The sequence below is a fragment of the Lolium perenne genome, chromosome 1 (assembly GCF_019359855.2).
Source record: "Lolium perenne isolate Kyuss_39 chromosome 1, Kyuss_2.0, whole genome shotgun sequence".
NCBI lineage: Eukaryota > Viridiplantae > Streptophyta > Magnoliopsida > Poales > Poaceae > Lolium > Lolium perenne.
The window spans coordinates 88,435,989-88,461,693 of record NC_067244.2 but is presented as its reverse complement, the minus strand read 5'-3'; the positions used below and the strand labels follow the sequence as shown (position 1 = coordinate 88,461,693).

At 48.2% G+C, this 25,705-nt stretch overlaps 1 protein-coding gene across 1 annotated transcript; it reads right to left on the bottom strand.

Moving 5' to 3' along the window:
- Window positions 1-16,002: 16,002 nt before the first annotated feature.
- LOC127304895 (transcription factor-like protein DPB) lies at window positions 16,003-25,195 on the bottom strand. The gene is made up of 9 exons (XM_051335455.2): window positions 24,808-25,195; window positions 20,366-20,442; window positions 20,093-20,136; window positions 18,654-18,731; window positions 18,434-18,580; window positions 18,280-18,348; window positions 17,895-17,993; window positions 16,857-16,927; window positions 16,003-16,390 (listed from the first exon to the last, which is right to left on the bottom strand). Exons 1-9 carry the CDS (start codon window positions 25,035-25,037, stop codon window positions 16,159-16,161), a joined length of 1,047 nt encoding a protein of 348 aa, XP_051191415.1. The 5' UTR covers window positions 25,038-25,195; the 3' UTR covers window positions 16,003-16,158.
- Window positions 25,196-25,705: the final 510 nt, after the last annotated feature.

Genomic DNA, 25,705 nt, shown 5'->3' with positions numbered 1-25,705 from the left:
GAGCCAAGTTAGTTCTTCCTATTCTCTCTCCTCCATTGCTACTATTTGAAGAACTTGCTCTCCCCCTTGAATCCTCCAACCATTCTTGCTCATATTTGAGGATTTGGGAGAGGGGATCTAGATCTACACTTCCACCGATCGATTTCTTCTCTAAGTGAGGGAAACTCTTGGGATCTAGATCTTGGAGTCTTTGGTTGACTTTCCCCCTTGTTCTTCCTCTCCAATCTCATCCTAGCATTCGTTGCTTTGGTGGGATTTGAGTGTGAAGGACTTGAACACCTCCGGTGTTCTTGCTTTACATCATTGCATAGTGTTGAGCTCTCCACCACGATTTGTTCGAGTGAGAGACCGTGAGCTTGTTACTCTTGGAGGGTGACCTCCTAGTTGGCTTGGTGATTGGTGCTCCGGTGATCTCTTCAAGAAGATTGTGAAGAGGCCCGGGCTTCTCCTTCGTGGAGCTTGTGAAGTGGTTGTGGAGCTTGCCATCTCCGGAGCGGAGGAAAAGCTAACCATAAGGAAAGGGCCATTATCCTTCGTGGGTGTGGTTCGGAGAATAGGGTGAGCCTTCGTGGCGCGGGGAATCCTTCGTGGGACCTCCACTCCTCCAAACGTGACGTACCTTGTTGCAAAGCAAGGGAACACGGGAATACATCCTCGTCTCCGCGTGCCTCGGTTATTTCTATACCCGAGCTCTCTTTCCTTGTGATAGCCATCGTGCTTGAACTACATATATCTTGCTATCACTTGTGCTACATATATCTTGTGCCTATCTTGCTTAGCTCTAGTTGCTATTGTTACACTTAGTTGAGCTTAGCATATTTAGGGTTTGTGCTTGTAAACTAAACGATAGTTTAATTCCGCATTCATACAAGACAAATCTGCAAGAGTTTGTAATTGCCTATTCACCCCCCCCCCCCCTCTAGGCGACATCTCGATCTTTCAGTATGCCTTCGTCCCTGACGTGCGCCTAGTTCTGACAAAACTAGGGCAGCATCTCGTCCTTGACGGCTCCGACTGCATCGACTTCGGCATCGACACCCTCTCCACGACTACCTCGACGCGTCTCCGTCACTCTCCTCGCGCACTATACGCTTGTGGCTTCATATGCGGCTACCTCGACACCTGCACCCGACCACGACATCTACCACGGCATCTCCTCGTGCGGCTACCCCGACCAAGGTTGCAACACCCACACTCTCAGCTATCTCGACATCGGCACAAAGGGCTATCACCTCGCATGAGCACCTCGGCTCTTCTACATTCCAAGCATCCACGACGCGTCATCGTCCACGATGCTCCCGCTACGACTGCGGGGGAGTGTCAGCCTTCTGGGGTCCACTTCGGTTTATCTCCTGTCTGACCGTCCACGTCGTTCATGTTGTTCACGACGCTCCCGCTACGACTGCGGGGGAGTGTTAGAGCATACGTACGGTTTAGGTAATCTAGGATAGAGATAGATCTCGTGTCTTGTCTTACACTCCAAGATGATCCCTGTACGCATATATATACTCGCCCATGAGGCTCAATAATACATCCATCATATTCCGCATATCCCTCTATCCTTCAACAGTGAATGCCCTCCGTCGTGGCATCCAATATGAACCCTCGCGGCGCCAGGAGAAGGACGCCGACGTCCACAGCGGCATCAGTAGGACGGCGGAGTTCCCCGCCTGGATGTGGTCGAGGACGGTGGCGAGGTTCCGTCTGGGGGCGCTCCACCAGCGGCGCCTACCATCGGCGTTAAGCCTCGCCGGCGGCGGTGGAGCGTTGTCGTACGCGTCGAGCTCCAGCTGGTGCCTCTCGTGGAAGTACGCGTCCCAGGCGGAGTGGTTCTCGAGGTACCTCTCCGGCATGGCGCGCTCCTCGTCCGTCATCACGGCGAGGGCTTGCTAGATCTCCTCCTCCAGCGTGGCGGCGCCCACCAGCAGCGGTGGGATGTAGACGTCGCCGAGGTTGAGCCACCAGGATGGTGCCCGCGGAAATCCGGCGACGCCGGGTAGTTTGCCTCGTAGAGGATGCGCACCTCCCACTCGTGCAGCGCCACCACCGGGGAATCTCTTTGCCATCTCTCGTCGGAGTTCATGGAGGTGGGTGGCGAGGGGAAGTGCGGGGGAATGGTGCTCTATCGGTGGTTCGTGGAGGAAATGGGGGAATATATAGCTCTTCGGCGAGTAGTGGCCGAGTGGCGAGTAATTGCGCGGCGAAGCCGGGATACAACGGTGTACTGCGTCGCGTCTCCACTGGTCTGCCACTCCGACAAGTAATTACGCGGGGAAGCCGAGGGAGACGTGTTGAAGCCGAGGAGACGCCGGTTGACCGCGCGGCGTGTGTCGCTGACCGGACAGGGCCATTGGCAGGGCGTGTTTGTTCGCGCATTTTCTCGGCGATTCGTGTCCTTTTCATTTCATCCGGTGCTCCCAGACGCTCCCTGAGGTGTTAGGTTTGGTCAGGGATCGCCGGATGAAAAATAGGCCCAAACCGACGAAAATTGGGCTCCTGTGGCCGCGACCGGGGAAATTTCATCCATCCGGCGTTAAAAATCGGCCTGGGGAGTGTGTTGGGGAGCCGAGTGGAGATGTTTTTATCGGGAGGTGCTATATACCGACCGGGTAAAGCGCGAACGGGGTGTCGCACACCCCTCCGACCTGACGGATGTTAATTGGGCCATGGCCCATCAGGTAAACATTTTTTTTTCTGTTCACAATTCTATTTTAAAAAACGAACGTTTTTATGTTTTTTGATGTCTCTAAAATTTGTTCAATATTTTCAGTATATAGATTTTATAAATGTACGATTTTAGTTTTTTCAAAATTCAAATTTTGTTTGAAATTTGAAAATCGTTAAAAATCAAAATCGTTCAAAATTCGAAAATAATTTAAATTTCGAAAATTCATTCAAAACTCGAAAAAATTCAAATTTCGAAATTCGAAATTCATTCAAATTTTAAATTTGTTCCAATTTTAAAATTGTTCATATGTAGAAATTTGTTCAACTTTTGAATATGAACTTTTTTGCTTGAACATTTTTCAAATTTGAAAATTTTCAAAAATTATTATTGAACTTTAAAAGAAACACAGAAAAAGAAAAAAAAGGAATACCGAAAAGAAAAAATACAAAAAATCAACAAAAACCAAAAAAACGAAAAAAATAGCAGCAAACGGAAAACCCATTAAGTGATATACGGGCCAGGCCCATGCCCAGAGGAGGGTGTGCGGCGGTCGGTGTATATGGATCTGCCCTTTTATGCCCCAAATCCAACTCGGGAAGGAGGGAATCCTGGGGAGGCGCTATATGCCGACCGGGTTGGCACGAACGGGGTGCCGCACACCCCTTCGGGCTCCGACCCTGCGGCTATTAATTGGGCCGCAGGCCATCAGGTAACTTTTTTCTGTTTTCCTTTTTTCATTTTTTCTGTTTACAATTCTGTTTGAAAAAGCTAACGTTTTTCTGTTTCTTTTTTATGTTTCTGACAAGGGGTGGCTTGATCTTCGCAGTAAGCAACGGTGGTGATGATGATCACGGGGTGATTGCAGCGAAGATAACTTGATGAAGTGGATGATAACTTGTATGACGCAACGAGATCTCTCGATTGGTCCATGTCGCCAATGCAACAGCTCTCAACCCTGCAAGATATTCGCAACTCCACACACTTGCGCACGTAGCCGCCGACCACGAAGCGGTAAGTTGCAACCGTCTAATTCCCAATGGAACAGCAGATCACACAAGACTTTATCAGGATCTACACAATATCAAGCAATATGGTGTAGGGAATTCAATAGTTTTGCAGAGCAAACAACTAAGAACTAGGGTTTATCTTAAACGTGGTCTAAAGCAACTTTGGGGGCCTCCTATGGACTTATATAGGTGTCCAGGACGACCTCAGGTCAAAAAATTACGAAAATAACCGACCCAGAATAGATCTGGTCGAGACAGACTCGGACACCCGGTCTGGAATCCGGTTGACCGGGCCTGGGACCGGCCGGTCCGGTTTGGACCGGGTCTGGTGCCAGGCGACGACCAGGTGGACCTCCCGGGCTTACTGGATAGTGCCCGGTTGGCACAAGCGTAGAATCCGGTTGAAACCGGATGGATCCGGCGTGGGGACCGGTTGGACCGGCCATGGGACCGAGCGGCCCGGCGGTGCGGCCGGTTGACCGATCCTGGCGCCGGCTGGAACATCTCCTCCTCTCGCGCATGCCTCCCGCTCCTCCCTCGCGCGTCCATGGAATGTCTTCACGTCCAGCTTCATGTTCATCTTCTGGTCCAGCTGCTCCTCTCCTCCTCGTGCGATGCTTGCTTCCTCCTCATACCTGATCAGACATAAATAATAGGACTTAGGCAGTATAAAGCTCTCGTCGATCAAAGTATCATTTAAGAACAAGTTCACCTGTTGTTTAAGTAGCTCGCACGAGCTCGTGTCATTGGTCCAATCCTAACTTCATTGGACTTGAGCTTCACAGCAGGATCATCTTCAACTTGCAATGACGGAGGTAGTAGGGATGTCCTCATCAGTTTCTAAATTTGTTCAAAATTTTATGTATATAGATCTTGTAAATGTACGATTTTACTTTTAAAAAAATTTGAAAATCGATCAAAATTTAAAAAAAAATCGAAAATCATTACAAAATCAAAATATGTTCAAAAATTCAGAAATTGTTCAAAATCCGAAAATAATCCAAATTTCGAAAATCGTTCAAAATCAAAATTTGTTCAAATTTTGAAATTCGTTCAAAACTAAAAATTTATTCAAATTTCAAAATTCGTTCAAAACTCAAAATTTGTTCAAATTATAAAATTGTTTAAAATTTTGAAATTTGTTCAACTTTCGAATATGAACATTTTTCAGACATGAACATTTTTAAATTTTGAAAATTTTTGAAAATTATTTTTGTACAGAAAAATAAAACGATAAAAAATAAACACAGAAAAAGAAAACAAAAAAGGAAAAAGGAAAAAGGAAACCGAAAAGAAAAACCGCAAAAAACCAGCAGAAACGGAGAAAAATGAAGAAAACCGTACCAAACGTAAAAACCAACATACTATATGGGCCTGGCCCATGCTCGGGGAGGGTGTCGGAATCCTGGGGACAGCTATACGCCGACCTGGTCGGCTCGTGCGGGGGCGCCGCACACCCCAGCGACCAGGTCAGGTAGGCTGGGCCTCGGCCCATTAGCCTTAGGTACGATTTTTTTCTTTTTTTCTGTTTCTTTTTTGTTACTAATATTTTCTTTTTCATAATCTAACATTTTTTAGAAAAATAAATTTTCGAGATTTTTTCGAAATATGAACAGTTTTAAAACTTAAATAATTTCTAGATGTGAAAAGTTTTAAAATTTGAACGGATTTTCAAAATCTGAATAATTCAAAAAAACATAATTTGAATAGTTTTTAAAGCTGAATATTTTTATTGAACAAATCAAAATTTGAATTTGAATTTTTTTTTGATTTGAACAATTTTAAAATTTGAATAGTTTTTAAATATGAACAATTTTTCAGATTTGAACAATTTAAAATTTGAACAATTTTCAGATTTGAACTATTTTCAAATTTGAACAATTTTCGGATTTGAACAATTTTCAATTTTAAACAATTTTTGGATTTGAACAATTTTTAAATTAAAAAAATTTCTAATTACAATTTTTATCATTTGTTTGAATTTTGACATGTTTAAATCCTATAAGAAAAAACAGAAAAGAAAAAGAAACAAAAATGAAAAAAAAAAACAGAACAGAACAGAAAAAACTCAACAAAGAAAACGGCCAACTGGCCCAACACCCGAACAGGGCTGGCCCGTACCGCGCGCGGAGGTGTGCGGCGCGCGGTACGCGCCGACCTGGTCGGTGTATAGGAAATCCGGGGAATCCTTAGTCAGTGCCATGGTCGTGGGAACAACCACAGAAGCAGTGCGCCGCCATGGAACCGGCCGAGAGGTGCCAGCATAAGAGCATCTCCACTCGTTGGGGCTCCCCACGCCCAAATCCGGCGATATTGTCGTCCGGATTGGAGGAAAATTTGGCCCGGGGAGGCCCATTTTCCCAGCCGCGAGCCCAGGATGGATGTAACGTAATACGGCGAATTCAGACAAAATTGGCGAGTTCGTTCAAACATAAGCGAAATTTAATGATATTTAACATATAGAGGCGAGTTCGTACATAAATAGGCCAAATTCGTACATATATTTGAATTCGGCGATTGGCAAACTAAAACTTAAACTAACAAGCGGCCTCCTACATGCTGAAATGGCGGTAGAAGGTCGTGTAGTCGCTGCCGTCGTCGTCGTCGCTCGAGCCGGCGTCGTCCTGGGGCGGCGGCGCCTCGTACCAGCGGCTCGTGCCCTGGCCAGCGTCGCCGGCGCGTGGCGGCGATGGACGGTAGATGTCGTCGTCGCTGCTCTCCTCGAGCTTGATCACCTCCCCGGGCGCGGCGTTCGCGCGAGGAGGACGGTGCGGCGGCGCGGGCGGCGAGTTGACGCGCGGCGGCAAGATCCAGCATCCGCCGCTGCTGCTCCGCCTCCTGGCGCTCCCAGTCGCGCCTGGACCACTACAGTGCGGCGTCGATGGGGAGGCTGTTGTCGGCAGGCACCAGGTCCTTCAGCGACCTGGCGATCGCCTCCGCCACCGCGGCGTCCTCCGCGCGCTTCGCCTCCTCCTCGGCGAGCTGGTTGGCGGCGGCCGCGGCAGCCTCCTTCTTCGCCGACTTCCTCTTCCGCCCGCGCTGCGGCGAGGAGGGCTGGTCGCGGATGACGAGGGCGCCGCTGCTGCGCCCTCTGGTCGGCGGTGGAGACGCCGGCTCCTTCTTGACGGTCGAAGGAGACGGCCACTCCTTCTTGATGGTGGCCGGCGTCGACCCGCCGGACCTGGACGCCGACCTCGAGCCAGACGACGAGGAGGATGGCGCCATCCTCCTCGGCATCCAGGAACTACCGTGCCGGCGTGACACGGTAGCCGCCACCGGCGGCGGCATCCCCAGGACGGGGGAGTTCCCGTCCTCGATGTGCGCGAGCACATTCTCGAGGGTGCAGCCAGGCGCGCTCCACCATCGGCGGCGGCCGGCAGCGTTGTTCCTTGCCGGAGGAGGAGGAGGGCCGTCGTACACGGCGAGTTCACGTTCGTACATACGCCGGAAGAACGCGATCCACGCTTCGTGGTTGTCAGGGAAGAAGCGTGGATCCGCGCGCTGCTCGCCGCTTCGAGTGCGCCCCCACCCGTTGGCGGCGGCGGGATCGGCACGCCGCCTGCGCTCAGCCTCCATCCTCCCGGCGCGCGGAAGTCCGGCGGCGCAGGGTAGCCCGCCGCGTGCAGGAGTCGCCCCTCCCATTGGTGGAGAGAGCGGCGGCCGAAGCCGTTGTTGGCCGCACCGTCGTTCTCCATTGCTGGTTCGTTCGAGTTCGGGGAAGATTTGGGGGAAGGCGGGCGAGGTGAATGCGGGGCAACCGGGTAGTTCGGCGATAAATAGTGGTAGGCGCGCGTGAAACCGAGGCGACGGCATTAACTCGCCGCGTGGAAGCTATGCGTCCGGCGAATGCTAACCGGCGGCAGGCTTTTACAGCGCGTGGAAGACGATGCGATGAGGACGACGATCGGTGTCTCTCGCTGACAAGTTGGGGCCACCAGATGCGCGGGAAGTTTCCTCGGCGTTTCCCGCGCTTTCGTTTCATCCGGACTCCCCGAGCGCTCTCCGGGGGGCCGGGGATGGCGTGGGCTCGCCGGATGAATTTAGGCCAAAATCCGGACGAAAACGAGGAACCGGGGGCGCGACTGGACCGAATTTCGCCGTCCGGATGACAAAACGCGGTCCTGGGGGCCTCGTCGGGAGACGAGTGGGGATGCTCTAAGACTCACCACCCACCCTTCTCCACCTAACCATCTCACAGCCGTCGACACGAGTTTGAAGGAGAGGAGCAATAAGACAGTGATGGATCTGGATCCGACCGCCTGTTTATTTGTCGGGCAAGAGCTAAAAGGAGAGAAAACCTGCAACTACAAGGAGCAAGACCCTCCTCCCACTCGTCAGTGGGGTTCAATAAGGAGAAAAGGAAGTGCTGGAACTCCACCATCGCCTTGGTCTGGTGGACACTTTGGAAGAAGAGGAATGATTTATTTTCATCAGCAAAGCTTCCTCGATGTCAGGATCCGCCAGTATCTGAAGCTGAAGACTCTTTGTCAGTTAACCAACGGTCAAGATGAAGAGCATCGGACGGCTATCCTGCGATACCGAGTTTAAACCCGTTTTCGCGCGAATTACTGTTTAAGCGTTGTAATAACGAATTACTGAACAATTGCATGGTCCTGCTCTTGTTGTATAAAAGAGTGGGAGAGGGTGGAAGGGAGGCACGCATGAATGAAACCCTAAATTTATTTCCTGTCTTGTACTTTACCTTTCCTAGTTGTGTAGATCTGAGCCACCGGAGCTCCTCTTCTTCCCCCTCTCCGGCATGGCCAAGTCTTGACCCTCAGGTCCTGACACTCAACGTTGTATCCCTACCCTCCCTCCCTCTCACCAACAACCCCATGGCGCCCGAGATCCGATCCAGATCTGAATCCCGGGAGCGGCGGCCTCGCACCGATGGCGTCCACTCCTCCGCGGCGACAACCGACGAGGACCAGGAGGATGCACAACGTCTTGCCAAGCTACCACGAGAGGTACGCACAATCCGTCGTCGATTGGGCAGACAAGAACGAGCCGCCGACGACTCGACGGTTGCGCTCCACGCCATGCAAGGTGAGATCGCTCGTATGTCCATGATGATGGGCTCACTGTGTGCAACTCTCGCTCGCCCAGGGTCTCCTGAAACCTCCATCTCCAACCCCACCCCTACCACCGCCGCCACTTCCGTCCCACCACCACCACCACCACCTTCGTCATACCAAAGCCACCCCTTTTCCACCCCACCTCACTTACCACATGTCTCACTCTTGCCGATCCCGGAGTTGTCGACACCGGCGCCGACGCCGACCACCCACCCTACTCCTCCTCCCAAACTCGGCGTCCTACCACCAGAACACCTTCCCCACCCGATGTTTCCACCAAAATCCACCCCTTTCACCAACACAAACTTCGCCCCGATATACACAAACACCACACCGATCGTCACAACCAACATCACCCATCCCAACCCATCATCATCGACACACGTTCACCAACACACAAACCCAAACACCCACCCACACCTCTACCAAAACTGCTCTTTTCAACCAGCAGAACCAACCCAGTGCCAACCCTGTTCGAGCCAAAATACGCCGTATCCGTCCTATTACCACCCACCTTTCAATCAACCTCATTGCACCCAACCACATTTCCACCAACAAATTCCATACACTACACCACATTCCCAACAACACTACACCCACCACGATCCCTACCCAACCCCTCCCAACAGAAACCTGGGATACCACAACAATGGTGTTCATCAGACCAACCATCAGTAGTACAACACCACTGACCTGCACCTCCGCACCCCACATGTCGAACTTCCTATATTTCTGGGCGAGTCACCACGGGCATGGTTGCTTGAGTGTGAAGATATATTCGATTTGGTTAACATTCCTGCAGAAAACAGAGTGAAATGGGGGATTGCTCACATCCGTGGACAAGCCAAGACATGGATTAGCAGCTCTGGTATTGATTTGCAGCGCCTGACATGGATGCAACTCAGTCAGGTCCTTCTTGACAGATTCCCTGACAATGTGGCTATTGACCCTATGGACCAACTCCAGATACTCAAGCAAGTCAACTCAGTGAACACATACATTGACACATATGAAGTGTGGATGACACATATGAAAAGAGAGAAAAGCTACCTGCCACAAGACTTCTTTGTTGCTCGATTCATCAGCGGTTTGAAGGACAGTATCAAGCACACAGTCCAGTGTCAAAAACCTGACACGCTACTAGCTGCTTACTGGTATGCCCGCCAGTATGAGAAGGCTTATCTTTCCAACAACAAAAAGACAGCCATAACACAAGCTATACCGCGTGCTTACCCTCAACAACAACCTATCCGACCTATTCCAGCTAGAGAGGTCCGAAATAGAGCACATGTGTACAGAGTCCAACGAGAACCGCGAAAATGTTGGTATTGCCCTGACAACTGGTTTTTGGGACACAAATGTCAACCTATGCAACGAGCACTGAATGCAATAGAGATGCAGGGACATGATGAGGAACAGGACAGACCTGCAGAAATACTGGAGGAACAAGTCCAACCAAATGATGTCCCTCTCCATGAACAACAGGCTAATATACAGGAGGAACAGCCAGAACAACTGATGAATATTTCAGTGGTTGCCTACAGTGGTTGTCCCAGCAATTCCACCATCTCCTTGCTTCTCCAGTTCAACAAAGCAACTGCTATAGCTTTGGCAGATACTCGAAGTACCAGCACCTTCATGGACCTTGCTTTTGCCAGGAAACACAACTTTCCCCTGACACCCTGCAAGCAACAACTAGTGACTGTGGATGGTGGAGGAACACTCTCTTCTGATGTTATTGCTTATGACTGTAAATTCAGTATCCAAGGGCACCAATTCACAACAAACTTCAGAATCCTCTAGTTACAGGGTTCAGATGTCATTTTGGGGGTTAATTGGTTCAAACAGCATAACCCAATCACATTTGATTTCTTGGCTCGCCAGTTAACAATTGGTATTGGAGACAAACTCTTGACTCTGTCTGATCACCTTTTCCCCAAACAAAAGCTCCTCATATCTTCTGACCAATGCAACAAATTATTGTCAAAGGGAGCCTCAGGATATATACTGCTAAATGCAGTAATAGACACTGAACCTACTGACAGCTTGGTGCATCAAAACTTTTCCTCTGGAATTCATGACATTCTGCTACAATTCCAAGACATATTCCAGTAACCTATGGGACTACCTCCTCACAGGGCTGCTGACCATCAAATTCCTCTCCTGCCCCATGCCAAACCACCCAACATTCGACCATACAGAATGTCTCACAGTCAGAAGAATGCAGTGGAGTTACTGATCAGAGAAATGCTGAGAAATAATGAAATAAGATTAAGTACAAGCCCATATTCAATTGAGGATATTGTCAATTGTAAAATTCCTCAAACAATCACTCAACTAAGAGGCTTCTTGGGTTTAACTGGTTATTACAGACGATTCACTCCCAAATATGCTTATATCTGTCAGCCTCTCCACAAAGCTCTCAAGAAAAACTCCTTTCAATGGAATAGTGAACAGCAAAATGCCTTTGACAAATTAAAAGCAGTCATGTCACAACCTCCACTGCTTGCTCTACCAGATTTTTCTATACCATTTTCCATTGAAACTGATGCCTGTGATACTGGAATTGGGGCAGTCTTGATACAACAGTCCAAACCATTGGCTTATTACAGCAAAGCTTTAGGGCCAAACAATGCTTCTAAGAGCATCCCCACTCGTTGGCGCTCCCCACGCCCAAATCCGGCGAAATTTTTGTCCGGATTGGAGGAAGGTTTGGCGTGGGGAGGAGTAGTTTCCCAGCCGCGTGCCCAGGCGAAGACGACGATGCGAATTTGAAAAATGTAAACTTGACAAACTACGGCTAAAAACGGGCGAATATAGACTAAATTTAATGATATTTACTATATAACGGGCGGAGTTCATACATAGAGGCCGAATTCGACTATATTTCGAATTCGGCTAGGGGAATTCAACTGCTAATTTTAAAACACGGCGCTCTACATGCCGAAATGGCAGCAGAACACCGTGTAGTCGCCGCCGTCGTCGTCGGAGCCGTCGTCATCGACCTGCGGCGGCACGGCCTGGCTGCTGCTGCCCTGGCCGGCGTCTCCCCACCGGCCGCTGGTGCGAGGCGGGGATGGCTTGTACCATTCGTCGTCCGAGGCCTCGAGGTCGACGAAGGGGACGGCGACGCCGGATGGAGGTGTCGCAGGACGGCGGTAGCGCGCGACGTCGTCGGCGGCGGTTGGAGCGGCGCGGGCGGCGAGTTGGCGTGCGGCGGCCAGGTCCATCGGCCGCCGCTGCTGCTCCGCCTCCTCGCTCTCCCAGTCGCGCCTCGACCACGCCAGGGCGGCGTCCTCGGGGAGGGCGTTGTCGGCGGGCACCAGGTCGTTGAGCGACCTGGCGATCGCCTCCGCCACGGCGGCGTCCTCCGCGCGCTTCGCCTCCTCCTCGGCGAGCCTGTTTGCGGCGGCGTTGGTGGCGGCCGCGGCGTCCTCCTTCTTCACCGCCTTCCTCTTCTGCCCACACTGCGGGGAGGAGGGTGGGTCGCGGATGACGAGGGCGCCGCTGCTGCGCCCTCTGGTCGGCGGTGGAGATGCCGGCTCCTTCTTGACGCACGCCGGCATCGACGGAGACGTCGCCTCCTTCTTCACCGGTGCCAAGGATGGCCTCGGCGCCGATCCGGAAGACGACGAGCTGGCAGCCATGCGCCGTGGCTGCCAGACGTTTCCCCGGCGGTGGCTCGCCGATGCCCTCGATACAGGGGGCATCGTGAGCACTAGGAAGTTTCCGCCCTCGATGTGAGCGAGGACGGCCTCGAGTGTCCGGCCCGGCGCGCTCCACCAACGTCGGCGGCCCGTGGCGTTGTTGCGCGGAGGCGGAGGCGGCGGGCCGTCGTAGGCCACCAGCTCCCGCTCCCACCGCCGGAGGAAGTAGGAGTTCCACCGCGTGTAGTTGTCGGGGTGGTGGCGCGGATCGGCGCGCTCCTCGTCCGTCATGGTCATCCGCGCCTCCTCGATGGCGACGTCGAGGGCGTAGCCCCGAGGCGGCGGCGGGATTGGTACGCCGCCACGACTTAGCCGCCACCCGCCGCTGGGAGGCCTCGTGTCCGGCGGGCAGGGGTACCCCGCCTGGTGGAGGAGGTGCCCCTCCCACGCGTGGAGCGAGCGGCGGGGGAAGCCATTGTTGGCTGCGCCATCGTCGTCGGAGAACGCCATCGGGAAAGTGGACGGAGAGTGGAGGGAGATGAGAGCAGGGGTACGCGTCGCGGCGAGCGGAGCGGCCTATATAGGCGCGGCTGGCGCGGGGGATTAATGCCGCGTGGAATGCGACGCGTCCGCGGCGAGCTGACCGGCGGCAGCCTTTACTGCGCGCGGAAGACGATGCGACGACATTAACTCGCCGCGTGGAAGCTACGCGGCCGGCGAATGCTGACCGGCGGCAGGCTTTTACAGCGCGCGGAAGACGATGCGATGAGGACGACGATCGGTTTCTCTCGCCGACAAGTTGGGGCCACCAGACTCGCGGGAAGTTTCCTCGGTGTTTCCCGCGCTTTCGTTTCGTCCGGACTCCCCGAGCGCTCCCCGGGGGGCCGGGGATGGCGTGGGATCGCCGGATGAATTTAGGCCCAAATCCGGACGAAATCGAGGAACCGGGGGCGCGACTGGGCCGAATTTCGCCGTCCGGATGACAAAACGCGGTCCTGGGGGCCTCGTCGGGGAGACGAGTGGAGATGCTGTAAATCTATCTATGAGAAAGAAGCAATGGCAATTTTGGAAGCTCTGCGCAAATGGAGACACTATTTCCTATGCAACAAACTCATTATCAGAACTGACCAGAGCAGCCTGAAATATATTGCCAGCCAAAAGCTCTTGGAGGGAATTCAACATAAGTTAATGTTGAAATTACCGGAGTTTGATTTCTCTATACAGTACAAGAAAGGTAGTGAGAATTCTGTTGCAAATGCCCTCTCCAGAAAATACCAACCACAGGAACACAAGGAAGAAACTGACTTGCCAGACAATACCTGTCACACCCTGTCAGTGGCAATCCCATCCTGGACTAAGGAGATCACAAACTCCTATCTCGGTGACCCTGAATGCACACAACTCCTACAGGAATTGGTGGTTGATCCTAACAGCCATGCAAATTACACAGTTCATTCTGGAGTACTCAGGTACAAGGGAAGAATATATATAGGCAACTCATCTGACCTCAAACACAAGATATTTGCCTCCTTCCATTCCTCTGTTTTCGGTGGACATTCTGGAATTCGAGTAACATACCAAAAACTCAAGCATGCTTTCTTTTGGCCTAAGATGAAACAATTCCTGATAGATCAAATAGCTGATTGCCCTGTCTGCCAAATCTGAAAGACAGAAAAAATCCAATACCCTGGCTTACTTGAACCACTACCTATTCCCAAAGCTAAATGGTCAGAAATCAGCATGGATTTTGTGGAGGGTCTTCCAAAGTCAAAAGGCAATGATGTTATATTAGTTGTGGTTGACATACTTACCAAGTATGCCCACTTACTTCCCCTCTCTCACCCTTACACTGTCTAGAAGGTTGCTGATCTGTTCATCAACAATATCATCAAATTACATGGGCCTCCAACAGTGATAACTACTGATAGAGACAGAATTTTTCTTGAGCAAGCTCTGGCATGAAATCTTCTCTGCCATGAAAATCTCCTTACACTTCTCTACTGCCTACCACCCTGAAACTGACGGCCAAACTGAGCGGATAAATCAGTGCCTGGAACAATACTTGCGCTGCATGGTTTTTGAGGAACCAACAAAGTGGTGTGATTGGCTCCCAGCTGCTGAATTCTGGTACAACAGCAGTCACCATACAGCAATCAACATGTCGCCCTTCGAAGCATTATATGAATATGCACCACCACTCTTGACAGAACTTCCTGCATTGGAAAACATATCTGCTGAAGCTCAAGCAACTATGGCAGATAAAGAGCAAATGATTTCCATCCTACAACGGAACCTAGAAAAAAGCACAGAAGAAAAAGAAACAGTTTGCTGATGCCAAGAGAACTCCAAGAACTTTTGAACTGGGAGATATGGTCTACCTGAAGATGCTCATCGTGAACACGCTCTGGGTAAGGGCAACCCTCTAAAGCTAGCATCCAAATGGTACGGTCCCTTCAAGATCATTCAGCTTGTGGGCAACAGAGCATATAAACTGCAGCTACCAGAAGGAACACTGTTGCACAATGTGTTCCACATCAACCAATTGAAGAAACACATTGGTGACAAGGCAGTTCCTACTCCTGGACTTCCTCTGGTCACTCCTACAGGTAAGATCAAGGGCAACCCTGCAACAATACTGCAGCGTCGCCAGGTGCCTCGCCGAGAAGGATCATACGATGTCGCTGTTCCACAATGGTTGATTCATTGGCAAGGCATGACGGAGGCAGAAGCTACCTGGGGGGATGCCTCATGGGTACAAGCAACCTTTCCTTCATTCAAGCCCTGAGGTCTTGCCTCAAGGGGGGAGCATTGTCAGGATCCGCCAGTATCTGAAGCTGAAGACTCTTCGTCAGTTAACCAACGGTCAAGATGAAGAGCATCGGACGGCTATCCTGCGTTACCGAGTTTAAACCCGTTTTCGCGCTAATTACTGTTTAAGCGTTGTAATAACGAATTACTGAACAATTGCATGGTCCTGCTCTTGTTGTATAAAAGAGTGGGAGAGGGTGGAAGGGAGGCACGCATGAATGAAACCCTAAATTTATTTCCTGTCTTGTACTTTACCTTTCCTAGTTGTGTAGATCTGAGCCACCGGAGCTCCTCTTCTTCCCCCTCTCCGGCATGGCCAAGTCTTGACCCTCAGGTCCTGACACTCGACGCTGATAGCTTTTGACAAAATCGTGGATCTGGCCGCTGACTGGTGTGCGGGCTGAAGATCAATGACGCGTGCACTAGTTGTAAGACCAAGAGAGCCCAACTGAGGGCTCCTCCTAGCTGTTAGCTTTCAAATAAAAATCAGCTAGTTCTTTTTTTTTTTTGTGTTGATCTCTGTGGCCCAATCAGGCATTATTTTCAGGCATCTTAGCCTCGTACTATCTTCTCCTTTAAGCAATGAAAGCATACACATACCTGCACCAAAGAGGGTCATTTTTTTCCATCTTCTGACAATGTAAATTCTTCCAATACATAACGTATATACATGCAAGATGCTAATTAATTCAATCAAGAGAATAAAATGCTAAAGTTGCATCGTACCAAACCAAACTCGAGAAAAAGGAGAAAAAAAAACTAGAACCAAAAGTCAAAATCAGTTAAGGCGCTGGTGCTTCACCAAACCGATAAACCTACCATTAGCTGCAAAGCTAAATTATAGCATGACATTTCCCCGGGACATAATTTACAGGCATTTTTACATCTTAAGTTAAAGAAGCTAGGGGAGTAAAAACCAGTAGCTCATACAACATTAATAACCAAATTAGTGCCTAATATTCATGCTTAACACGCCCTTTCAGTATCCCTGGAATAGGAGGGGAGGTACGAAGCCTAATTCCATTTGGCCTTGCAGGTTGTGGTGACTGATGCCCATAAATACTTGCTGTGCCTGAGCATTCAACTCCGTTTGCAACCAGAGCCATGGTACCATCAGTTTCTTCTTTACCGGAAAACCCCATTGCTTTCAATACAAAGGAATCATCGTGCAACTCAAATGGAGTGCTGCATTTTCAGAAATACACATGTCAGCCATGGTTTCGAAATATCTTCCTTTTGCAGTTAGAGTTCATAATATTTCATGACTCAATTGATTCTGCATCATTCATAGCGCTAAGCACGAGTAACAATATCCATTGCCAATAAAGTAGCGGGTGTGGGCGGGCTGATCATGCCAAGTATACAACAAGCTTGCCTTCTAAAAAAAATAACAAGCAGGGTACATCCTGGCCTTCACTGAATACTGGTAGTCTTGTACTACAGTTTGCAGACACCACAGGGCCTTCGATTGGTATAATCAACAGATATTTTGTTTCTAATGAATGGACTGTATGCTGATCATATACGAGAGGATTAACTTGGGAAATTGGACATATTAAATTTAAAAAAAAAAACTTAAATTTCTTTTTAAAGAAATGTCACTTATTACTGAACTCTTGTCAAAGGACACATAGTTGAATAAGTTTTTTACCTATTGAAGTCAAAATGCACCAACTGCATATCTTCTGAAATCTCCACTTCTACAGTTGCATGAGGACGTGTCTGGTTGCACAACAAAAGGCAGTCCTTGTCACACCACCACATAAAAAATGCATTGTATGGGGCATATAATTGGTGAGAAAAAGGGAATTAAGGAAAAGCCATGAGGGTTAGTGTGGATAGTTCATGCATCCAATTTAATATTTCAACAAAGTAGAATTGATTCACACCGACCTAAGAATGTACACATCCAATGCAACACTGCTCACACAAATATGAATATGTAGTTCTGTTGGTCAAAGGTCCATTTAGGCCAGACCTAAACACAGGGTAAAGATTTTGGGAACAGAACCTGGAGCTATTTTCCAAATGGCTGTGCAATAAGAGCACTAAAACCCAATTAGGTGAATATTCCAAACCTTGGCAGGATGCTAAGACCTGAAATGCAATCTGAGTAATTTTCATTTTCTTCATATTTGTTTGTTCTTGAGGTTAGTTGCTACTACGTATTATTAAATACCAGTGCGTACTTTTCTTTCAGATTCATAAGAAAATGAGTAGCCCATGAAAAACAACAGCAAAGTTCCCATTTCAGGAATTCACTACAGCACCCACGACCCACTGAGAAAACCAGGAATCAGATGAAATAGACTCCTTTGCTACAGGCTCCTCAATCAATAGAATCCAATTCCAAAACTCAAAAAAAATGGATGCTCCTTAGAACTGAATCACGTACTCCATCAAAAGACATGCATTTTGTATATCGAATTATATTTTCTCTAATTTTCAATGTGCGTAACTTGAGTTTCACAATGAACAAAACATGCCCCATAGCCCCGAAGAGGAAGAGGAAACTTCTTGAAGTTCATAGAATTCCCATAATGTTTTGTTTCCCGAATAAAGCTCCAAAGTAACTTCAATAGAAATGCCAACACAAGTTAGCTAGATCATCCAATTGGCGTTTGGATTTGATGGCATGATTTACATTACTGAAGACAATATATGAATATAAGGATAACATTTTGTTTACCTGAACCAATATAAATGGCAGGGCCACTCCACCTGAAGGAGCATCTCCTGAACAATATAACTGCTCATTCCGCTCTACCAAATTTTGAAGGCCTACATACTTAAATACAAGTAAAAGAATACATGTTCAACAGCCAGTTATTTACAGTAACTTTTCATATCACATAATCGAGTATCTTACTGTGACACTAGAGAAGAAACAACAAGCTACTGGCATACCATATACCTTCAATGTGTTGTATTCTAGCACTATTATAACATTAAAACAGCTAAGTACCGAACTAAGTGATCAAGTGTATGAAACCAAAGCGCCTTATCATAATTTAAGAGATTGGGGTTACAGAATAATTAAATTATCAATCCATGTAGCAATGATGTACCCTTACTTGGTCTTGTAGCTCCTGCAAATATGCACTTTTCTTGTCAATTCTACCTTTCAGTCCAATGAGCTCAGTCTGTAAAATGTCCATGCACTCATGAGGGAAATGGCCAACAGAAAGGTGGAACTGTTGTTGAACATATAATGAGGGGTAAACTTACCTTAAACTTGTCAATATCACTCAAACTTGTCCGTGGCAAGCCCTTCCACTGAATTTCCTTTTTATCTTTAGATATAATATCCATAGCCATCAGGACGTTCAGAGCATCATAAACCCTTCTTCGTATATTTTTCTCATCATATTGTTGCTGTATTTTACATATAATCAGCACATCGCGTTTAACAGATAACAGATCAAAGGGAGTAGCCATAATTCTTAACTGTGTTAGGATTATCAGGATCTGGTGACCCGATGTTACTATTTGGATCTGCAAACTCAGCTACAAGTTCATCTGCCACCTGAAAAAGACAGGCCTTACATTATATAAGCAATATATAAACTGCACTGCATATGACATAAGATTTCCTTACAACAGGCCTTATTGTATACACAACACCTAAGCTCAAGAATGGGAATTCAGGCTCCCTTTTTTTCCTATACATTTTCCTATAGATGGACCATGGAGAAGATTTCCTTTGATTCGTTGAACAGCTGGGGAACCCGATAATAAGGATTCTAACACAGAGCAGTAAGCTTCATAAAATCATTGAAAAGAAGAAAAAAACGCAGTTGGTTGGTCCATTTGTTTTCTTATCAAGCAACTGGCAGGGAGCTCTGCCTATTCATTGACAAGTCATTACAGACGCCTCATTTTTATTACAAACAAAGAAACAGCGGAAGAAAGTTTAGAATCCCATGCACCATCTTAGACGCAAATTCTTTCACAACATGCCGCTCGCAAATCGCGTGAGTGAAGAAGACAATAAGATTGCTAAATGCTTGCGCAATAAAAAAAAAGGCAGCCCGGTGCATGAAGCTCCCGCTTTGCCTAAATGCTTGCGCAATATTCCATATATTATGGTGGGGTTGGCTTGGGCCCTCCTCATAAAGTCGCCACTGTGGATATCTCAGATGAGGAGTCAGTCAGAGCTGAAGTGGACTAGCTTCAACCGGTTTGCAGGGTTTTTTGGCTTTAGTAATGATGCTGCTGACTAGTCTTTTGTTAGTTTGCTGCTTTATAATTTAGTTGGTCCTGTAATATATAACGATGCCAAACAATAGATCTGGTGTGTGCGTGGTTTTTGGCTGGTTAACCCTTCTCCGTTATCTCCAATAGTGGAATCCAGAGCAGATTGCTTTAAAGTACAGAAAAGAAACGCCATATTTTTCACTATGTAAATACAGGAAAAAAAACGCCACATTCTTGACTATGGACCGCAGCAACAACAGGAACTTGAACTTGTTGAGAAAGGGTGAACAGGTCATGTCGTCAAACTTTGCCATCTTATCCATGAGACTGCAGCCTGCAGTCCCTCGTCAGCAGCTCCTAGCCCTATCCCTCTGCTTCTACTTCAGCCGCTCAATGCGGCCACTCTGGCAAGGCTTATTGTTGGGTCTGACAACACCCCCACCGAATCCTTTTGAGGTTAGGATATGGCTGAGGATGACTCACATATATTCTTGATATGTTGGAATACTGTGTATACCATGTGATGAACCAATACAGGGTCCAACGATCATGCACCATCGGATAGAATATTAGAACCATTATGAAACAGTTACGGAAGGATCCTTGAGATATTTATGTTCTGCATACTCTACAATTTAGATATACCAAAACAAGATAAATTGTAGCATACAAAGAAACAAAAACAAATACCTCATTGTAGGTTGTTCTCCCTTTGCCTTCAACTTTCTCACAGACTGAAATGGGGCAAACAAAACACTTCATGAGAACTTTTAACGTTATATTTGGTTAAATATGACAGAATAATTCGACTTTCTTGAAAAAAAATATCAACTACGATTTTACATCATAGAATATAAGGAAGAGTATCTCAGCTGTAATCTGCTTATGCGTCAATATGCTTATATGATGATGAGTAGATGACTATGGCAGAAGTTCTAGTGGAAAGAGGAGTATTCAACTCACCTTTCATACTGAATTGGCGCAGTCCACGGTTACCTTTGTCAGGACCTACCACCCGTGTTCCTTTCTTTTTCTTCTTGCTGCATTGTGAAAACCAAAACATTTATGTTTATAAGTGCACAGCTATTTGTAAATTGCCAGCATTAATAAATCTATACCTAATAATAAAGAAAATAAGATTTCTTGCGAAATTTTTGTCCAACTTAAAATTGCCCATGAAGTTAATAAAAATTACTGTTAGAATTAATGCATGAGACTGTTAGAATTAATCTTGGCAAGAGTCTTCTAACGTGTATGTCTGCATGGTCTTGTGAGTAATTAGTGCATGAATTAGGAGTTAGTGGCCCAGAGATTGGCCAAGTCGTGGAGTTAGCTAGTGACCTGAAGAAGAGGTCGCCGTGTAAGTTGTAGTCAGTTTGTTAGCAAGATGTTTGCATGTTGGCCAGATCAAGTTAGTGGCTGAGGTAGTGGCGTGGTTAGTGCTTGCGTGGAGTTAGTCGTTAGTGGAGTCCTTATCTTGTGCTAGCTATATAAGGTGAGCAAATGAATGAGTAAAGTGAAGCCGTCAGGGCAAGAGAAAACCATGTAGCCATTGTGATCACCAAGGAAAATATGCATGTTGCAAAGCTAGTTAGGCAACTTCCTTGGTGTATGCGGGTGGGTTCTTGTGTGTTTTCTTGAGAGAAACCATGAGAGAGAAAAGATTGTGAGAATTAGAGATAGAAGAGAGGAATAAGGAATGTTGGGGCTCAGACGCCGGTGAAGCCGACAATGGTGGCGGCGGTGAACTCCATGCGAGGTGGAGGAAGACGACGCGAGGTGAAGGTCGCCGGCGGTGTGATGCCGCTAGCAGCCCGGCGCGGTGCGATGCTGCGAGAAGGAGACGAGGTGTGAAGCCTCCACGAGACGACGGCGGCGCGATGCCGCTGGGTGCCAACGACGATGGTGCGATGCCGTTGCGCAGTGACGGTGCGATGCCGTCATCTCGACGAGAGTCGGCCCGATGCTGGCAGCGGTGGCGTGATGCCATCATCATCATGGAGAGCTGGTGTGAAGCTGCGGGAAGGCGGCGTGGTGAGCGGTGTTGTGAAGGAGTCGTCCACGACAAGAAGATGGTGATCGGCGCTGTGAAGGTGCCGTCCACAACTTGGTGAAGCCGATCCAAGGACTAAAGCTGCGGTGTCAAGATTGGCGCGATGGCGTGCGCGGCGGCGTATGTCTGGGCGGAGAAACATGGGGCACCGGTGGGAGGCCGGCTGCAGCACCATGCGCCCAGAACAGAACATGACGACGTCTGGAGGTGCGGCCATGCCGAGGTGGGCTGCAAGAAGGCGGGTGTTGTGAGCACCGGAGGCAAGGAATGGCGGTCCGGCGACGTGGAGAGCAGCGGCGGCGCACCAAGGGCTGACTCCATGAGATGTGGAGACCACAAGTGGCAGCAGTTTCCATGAGATTTGGAAGCCGGTGTAGGTGTCCATGGCTATCATTGCTGGTTGGTTTGTATGATGCTGATGGTGAACACAAGAGGAGGCCGTCGAGTTCAGCAAAATGGCATGGTGGTTGATGCTGTGAAGGCGTCATCCACCACAAGGAGGAGTACTGCATGCAGCAGGTCGGCAAGTCATCCATGGCGAGGTAAAGCTGCAAGCCTGCAACACGCAGCAAGGTGTTGCATGTGATCTGCATTAAAGGTTAGATAAGTTGCATATCAAGATTAGGAGGGAAAATGTTAGAATTAATCTTGACAGGAGTCTTGTAATGTGTATGTCTGCCTGGTCTTGTGAGTAATTAGTGCATGAATTAGGAGTTAGTGGCCCAGAGATTGGCCAAGTCGTGGAGTTAGCTAGTGACCTGAAGAAGAGGTCGCCATGTAAGTTGTAGTCAGTTTGTTAGCAAGATGCTTGCATGTTGACCAGGTCAAGTTAGTGGCTGAGGTAGTGGCGTGGTTAGTGCTTGCATGGAGCTAGTCGTTAGTGGAGTCCTTATCTTGTAGTAGCTATATGAGGTGAGCAAATGAATGAGTAGGGCAAGAGAAAACCATGTAGCCATTGTGATCACCAAGGAAAATATGCCTGTTGCAAAGCTAGTTAGGCATCTTCCTTGGTGTATGCGGGTATGTTCTTGTGTGTTTTCTTGAGAGAAACCACGAGAGAAGAAAGATTGTGAGAATTAGAGATAGAAGAGAGGGAGAAGAAGATGGGGCTGCGAGAAGCAGCCCCAACAACCACTGCCACCCATAAGTTACATACCGCTTCGTATGTTTAAAAGAATCCGCACGGTGCTTGGTTTGATCGCTAAAAATAATTCCATCGTTAATCTGGGCCTGGCTTTTCTTCCGTACGTGTCGTGCACATAACCTAGCCAAACAAACCCCATAAAACGAACGATGAGCAGAAACGAAAACCACATACGCATCTCGCCGGCCTTGTTGGGGAACTTGCTAGGTGTGCCAAGGGCGGAGGGCTGCTCCCATGCCACTGCCATGACCGAGCGCGTATGCATCCCCCTGCACGATTGGGAGAAACACGGGCAGCAGCGGAACTCGGATGATTCAAGGTCGGAGGCGGCAGCAGGAATGACGGCGGGAATACTCGGAAGCTGCGGCGACCGTGGAAGGCCGGCAACGACCCACCTGCCCCGATCTCAGATCTTTGTGTAATTTCCATGCACTTAGGTCACTGGATCACTATTTAAAATCGTATCATGTAGTACCTCAGCTTGAAGAGACAAGGTACTACGGCCGGCCGCACCTTGGTCACTGGATAGTGCCTCGACGCGCCATAAGCTGGGAAAGTTTACCAGATCGGAGCCCATCGACGGCAGCCAACCCGAGTGCCTGACGGCCTCCCAATCGGCAAGGTGCGACGGACGCCATTGACTAGCCCATGGGGCGGCACACAAGTGAGCAACACAATAGGCCGATACAGTCCAGTTGATCACTAGGAACAACATCTCATGACGACCCTGAGCAAACTGTGTACAAGCCTGGGCGGAGGATTTCTGAAGCAATTTATTTTGAAGCAATGAACACATAACTGAAACTACCATACAATACAGATTACTGATGTTTTAGCTGGTTGATCAAGAACCGGCGTTTTCGACGGTTTACCCTATGTGTTGTTTACTTGTTTAGCAGGTATCTTCATTTGCTCACTATTTTGACATGTCGCAAGAATGTATGATATTACTAAATATTTTGCACTTCCCTTTTGGCTTATTGTGTGTTTTTTTGCGCGGCCTGTTAGCTCATGGTGTTTGATACAAAAGCCACAGAAATATATGCAGATGGTAGCCAATTTTCTATATTTAAAAAATGATCTATTGTCTCATATCTCAAATTCGTTTTGATTTTTTCTAGGTTAGAGTAGGTGTAAGCCCGGTTTTCTTTGTCCCTGAATTAGAAAAAGTATTGGATGTATAATATAATAAGATGTATGAATGGGAGATCATATCCTCGACTAGCCTCTCATCGAGCAATCCTTAGCAACGCAAGTACATATATGCTATAAATCCTAAAATTTAAACCGTAGCAACTCAGGGGCAAATTTACTAGTAAATAAATAAATAAGCATACAGGAAATAAGTTTTGCAATGATAAAGCAGAAGCACTGTAAAATCTTCAATTACTGATATCTTTAAATCAATCAAGAAATGAAAAGGCCAAATCTCAAGAAGAAAAAAGGAGAGCGTCTAACTTAAGGAAGCCAGCAAGGAGCAGCTTTGATCATGGACAAACAAAAGGCAGCAAAACCTGCGATCAACTTCAGTACCATGTTCCACTTGTGTCCTATAGAGTATAGAGTATTCTGCGCAATTAGACATATATGCTATCAATACCTATCATAGCAACATATTCGATGGTCAGCATGAGTACCCATATAAAGGATAAGTAGCTGATCTTGTTTACCTGATTTACTTATCTACTCCACAACGGAAGCAATAGATCCAACACTGATATGACTGGAATGTTGCATCCAATAGTGCAAACTATAGAAGTCCCTACTCCTAAAGTGACATGAACTTAGACTTAAAAGTTACAATACAATGAGCTTCAGCAAGCATGTTACTGACCCAGACAACAGTTGCTATTTTTAACAACAAATCCAATTCAAAGCAATCATAATTCCATAAAACTTCACTGAAGTTCAGAAGTCCACTGGCGCATCTTCCTAAAATTATCTTACATAGCCAATGCACACCAATTGAAACCAACATAAGCTGCAAGAACTACGCATCAACCGAATCTAGTGCACACTGGACAGCAGAATGCAGCTCCACATGGTACAGCCCACTAGACCAAAAACCCCTATCTCTGATCACAAAACAACTCTACATCTACCACGCGGAAAATCACCAAGTGCTCAGATGGCAGTGTACAGTCCCCGGGAAAAGCAAGTGGTGGGCAACTCGACTTAAGCAGCAAAATGACAGCAGATTTCACGGACCTCGCGGTGGGCTGCGACGATGGCGCGTCGTCTCCCTGAATTTCGAGATCATTGAGGCGGCGGGCGACGGTGCTCCCGCTGGCCGGCGTGGACACTGAGGCTGACGTCGTGGCGGCCGCCGCCGCAGCCCCTTTGCTGGGTCCGGCGAGGCCGGATGGGGAACCGGTGCTTCCGGTGCTGTTCGAGGCCGAGTGAGCCACGCCGCCGGAACTACGGGCGCTGGAGACCATCGCAGTGGGGATCGCGCGGACGGGGGCGCGGAATTGGGGAGAGGGAATGGGGGAGAAAACCCTAGGAATGAAGCGCAAAATGGAGGGAGAGACAGGAACGGACGGGAGAGCGCGGAGGAACAGGCATGAGAAATTTTAAGATTTTTTTCTTTCCTATTTTGTTCCGAGAACATCTCCACTGGATGCCCCCGTTTCACATCCGTCTAAGGGCATCTCTGCGCACTAAATTTCGGCGTGCTAAATGTCGTTTCTAGCGCGGCGTAAACGTATCCCGCGTGTTGCACTGAATTTTTCCCGCCGGATGCTCTGTTATGTAGCACGTGCTCGGGTGGTAAAAAGGTTTCTCTGTTGGGCGCACCAAAATACAGCGCGCGCCGGTGGAAAACAACTTTCTAAACTACTATGCATTCAACAAGATCAAGCACTCACATAAATCATGAAACAAATGATCTACCATAGTTCAAATGGACACAAGGTACAACACACACATCACATAGTTCAAGAACGACACACAACATGACGTAGTTCAACAACGACACACAACATATGGTTCAAATGGACACAAAGTGCAACAAACAATTTGCATATCACAAATGCATCTCACACTTCCGCATTTTCCAAGTCATCACCTTCTTTTGCTTCTTCTTCATGGACATCTTGGGTTGAAG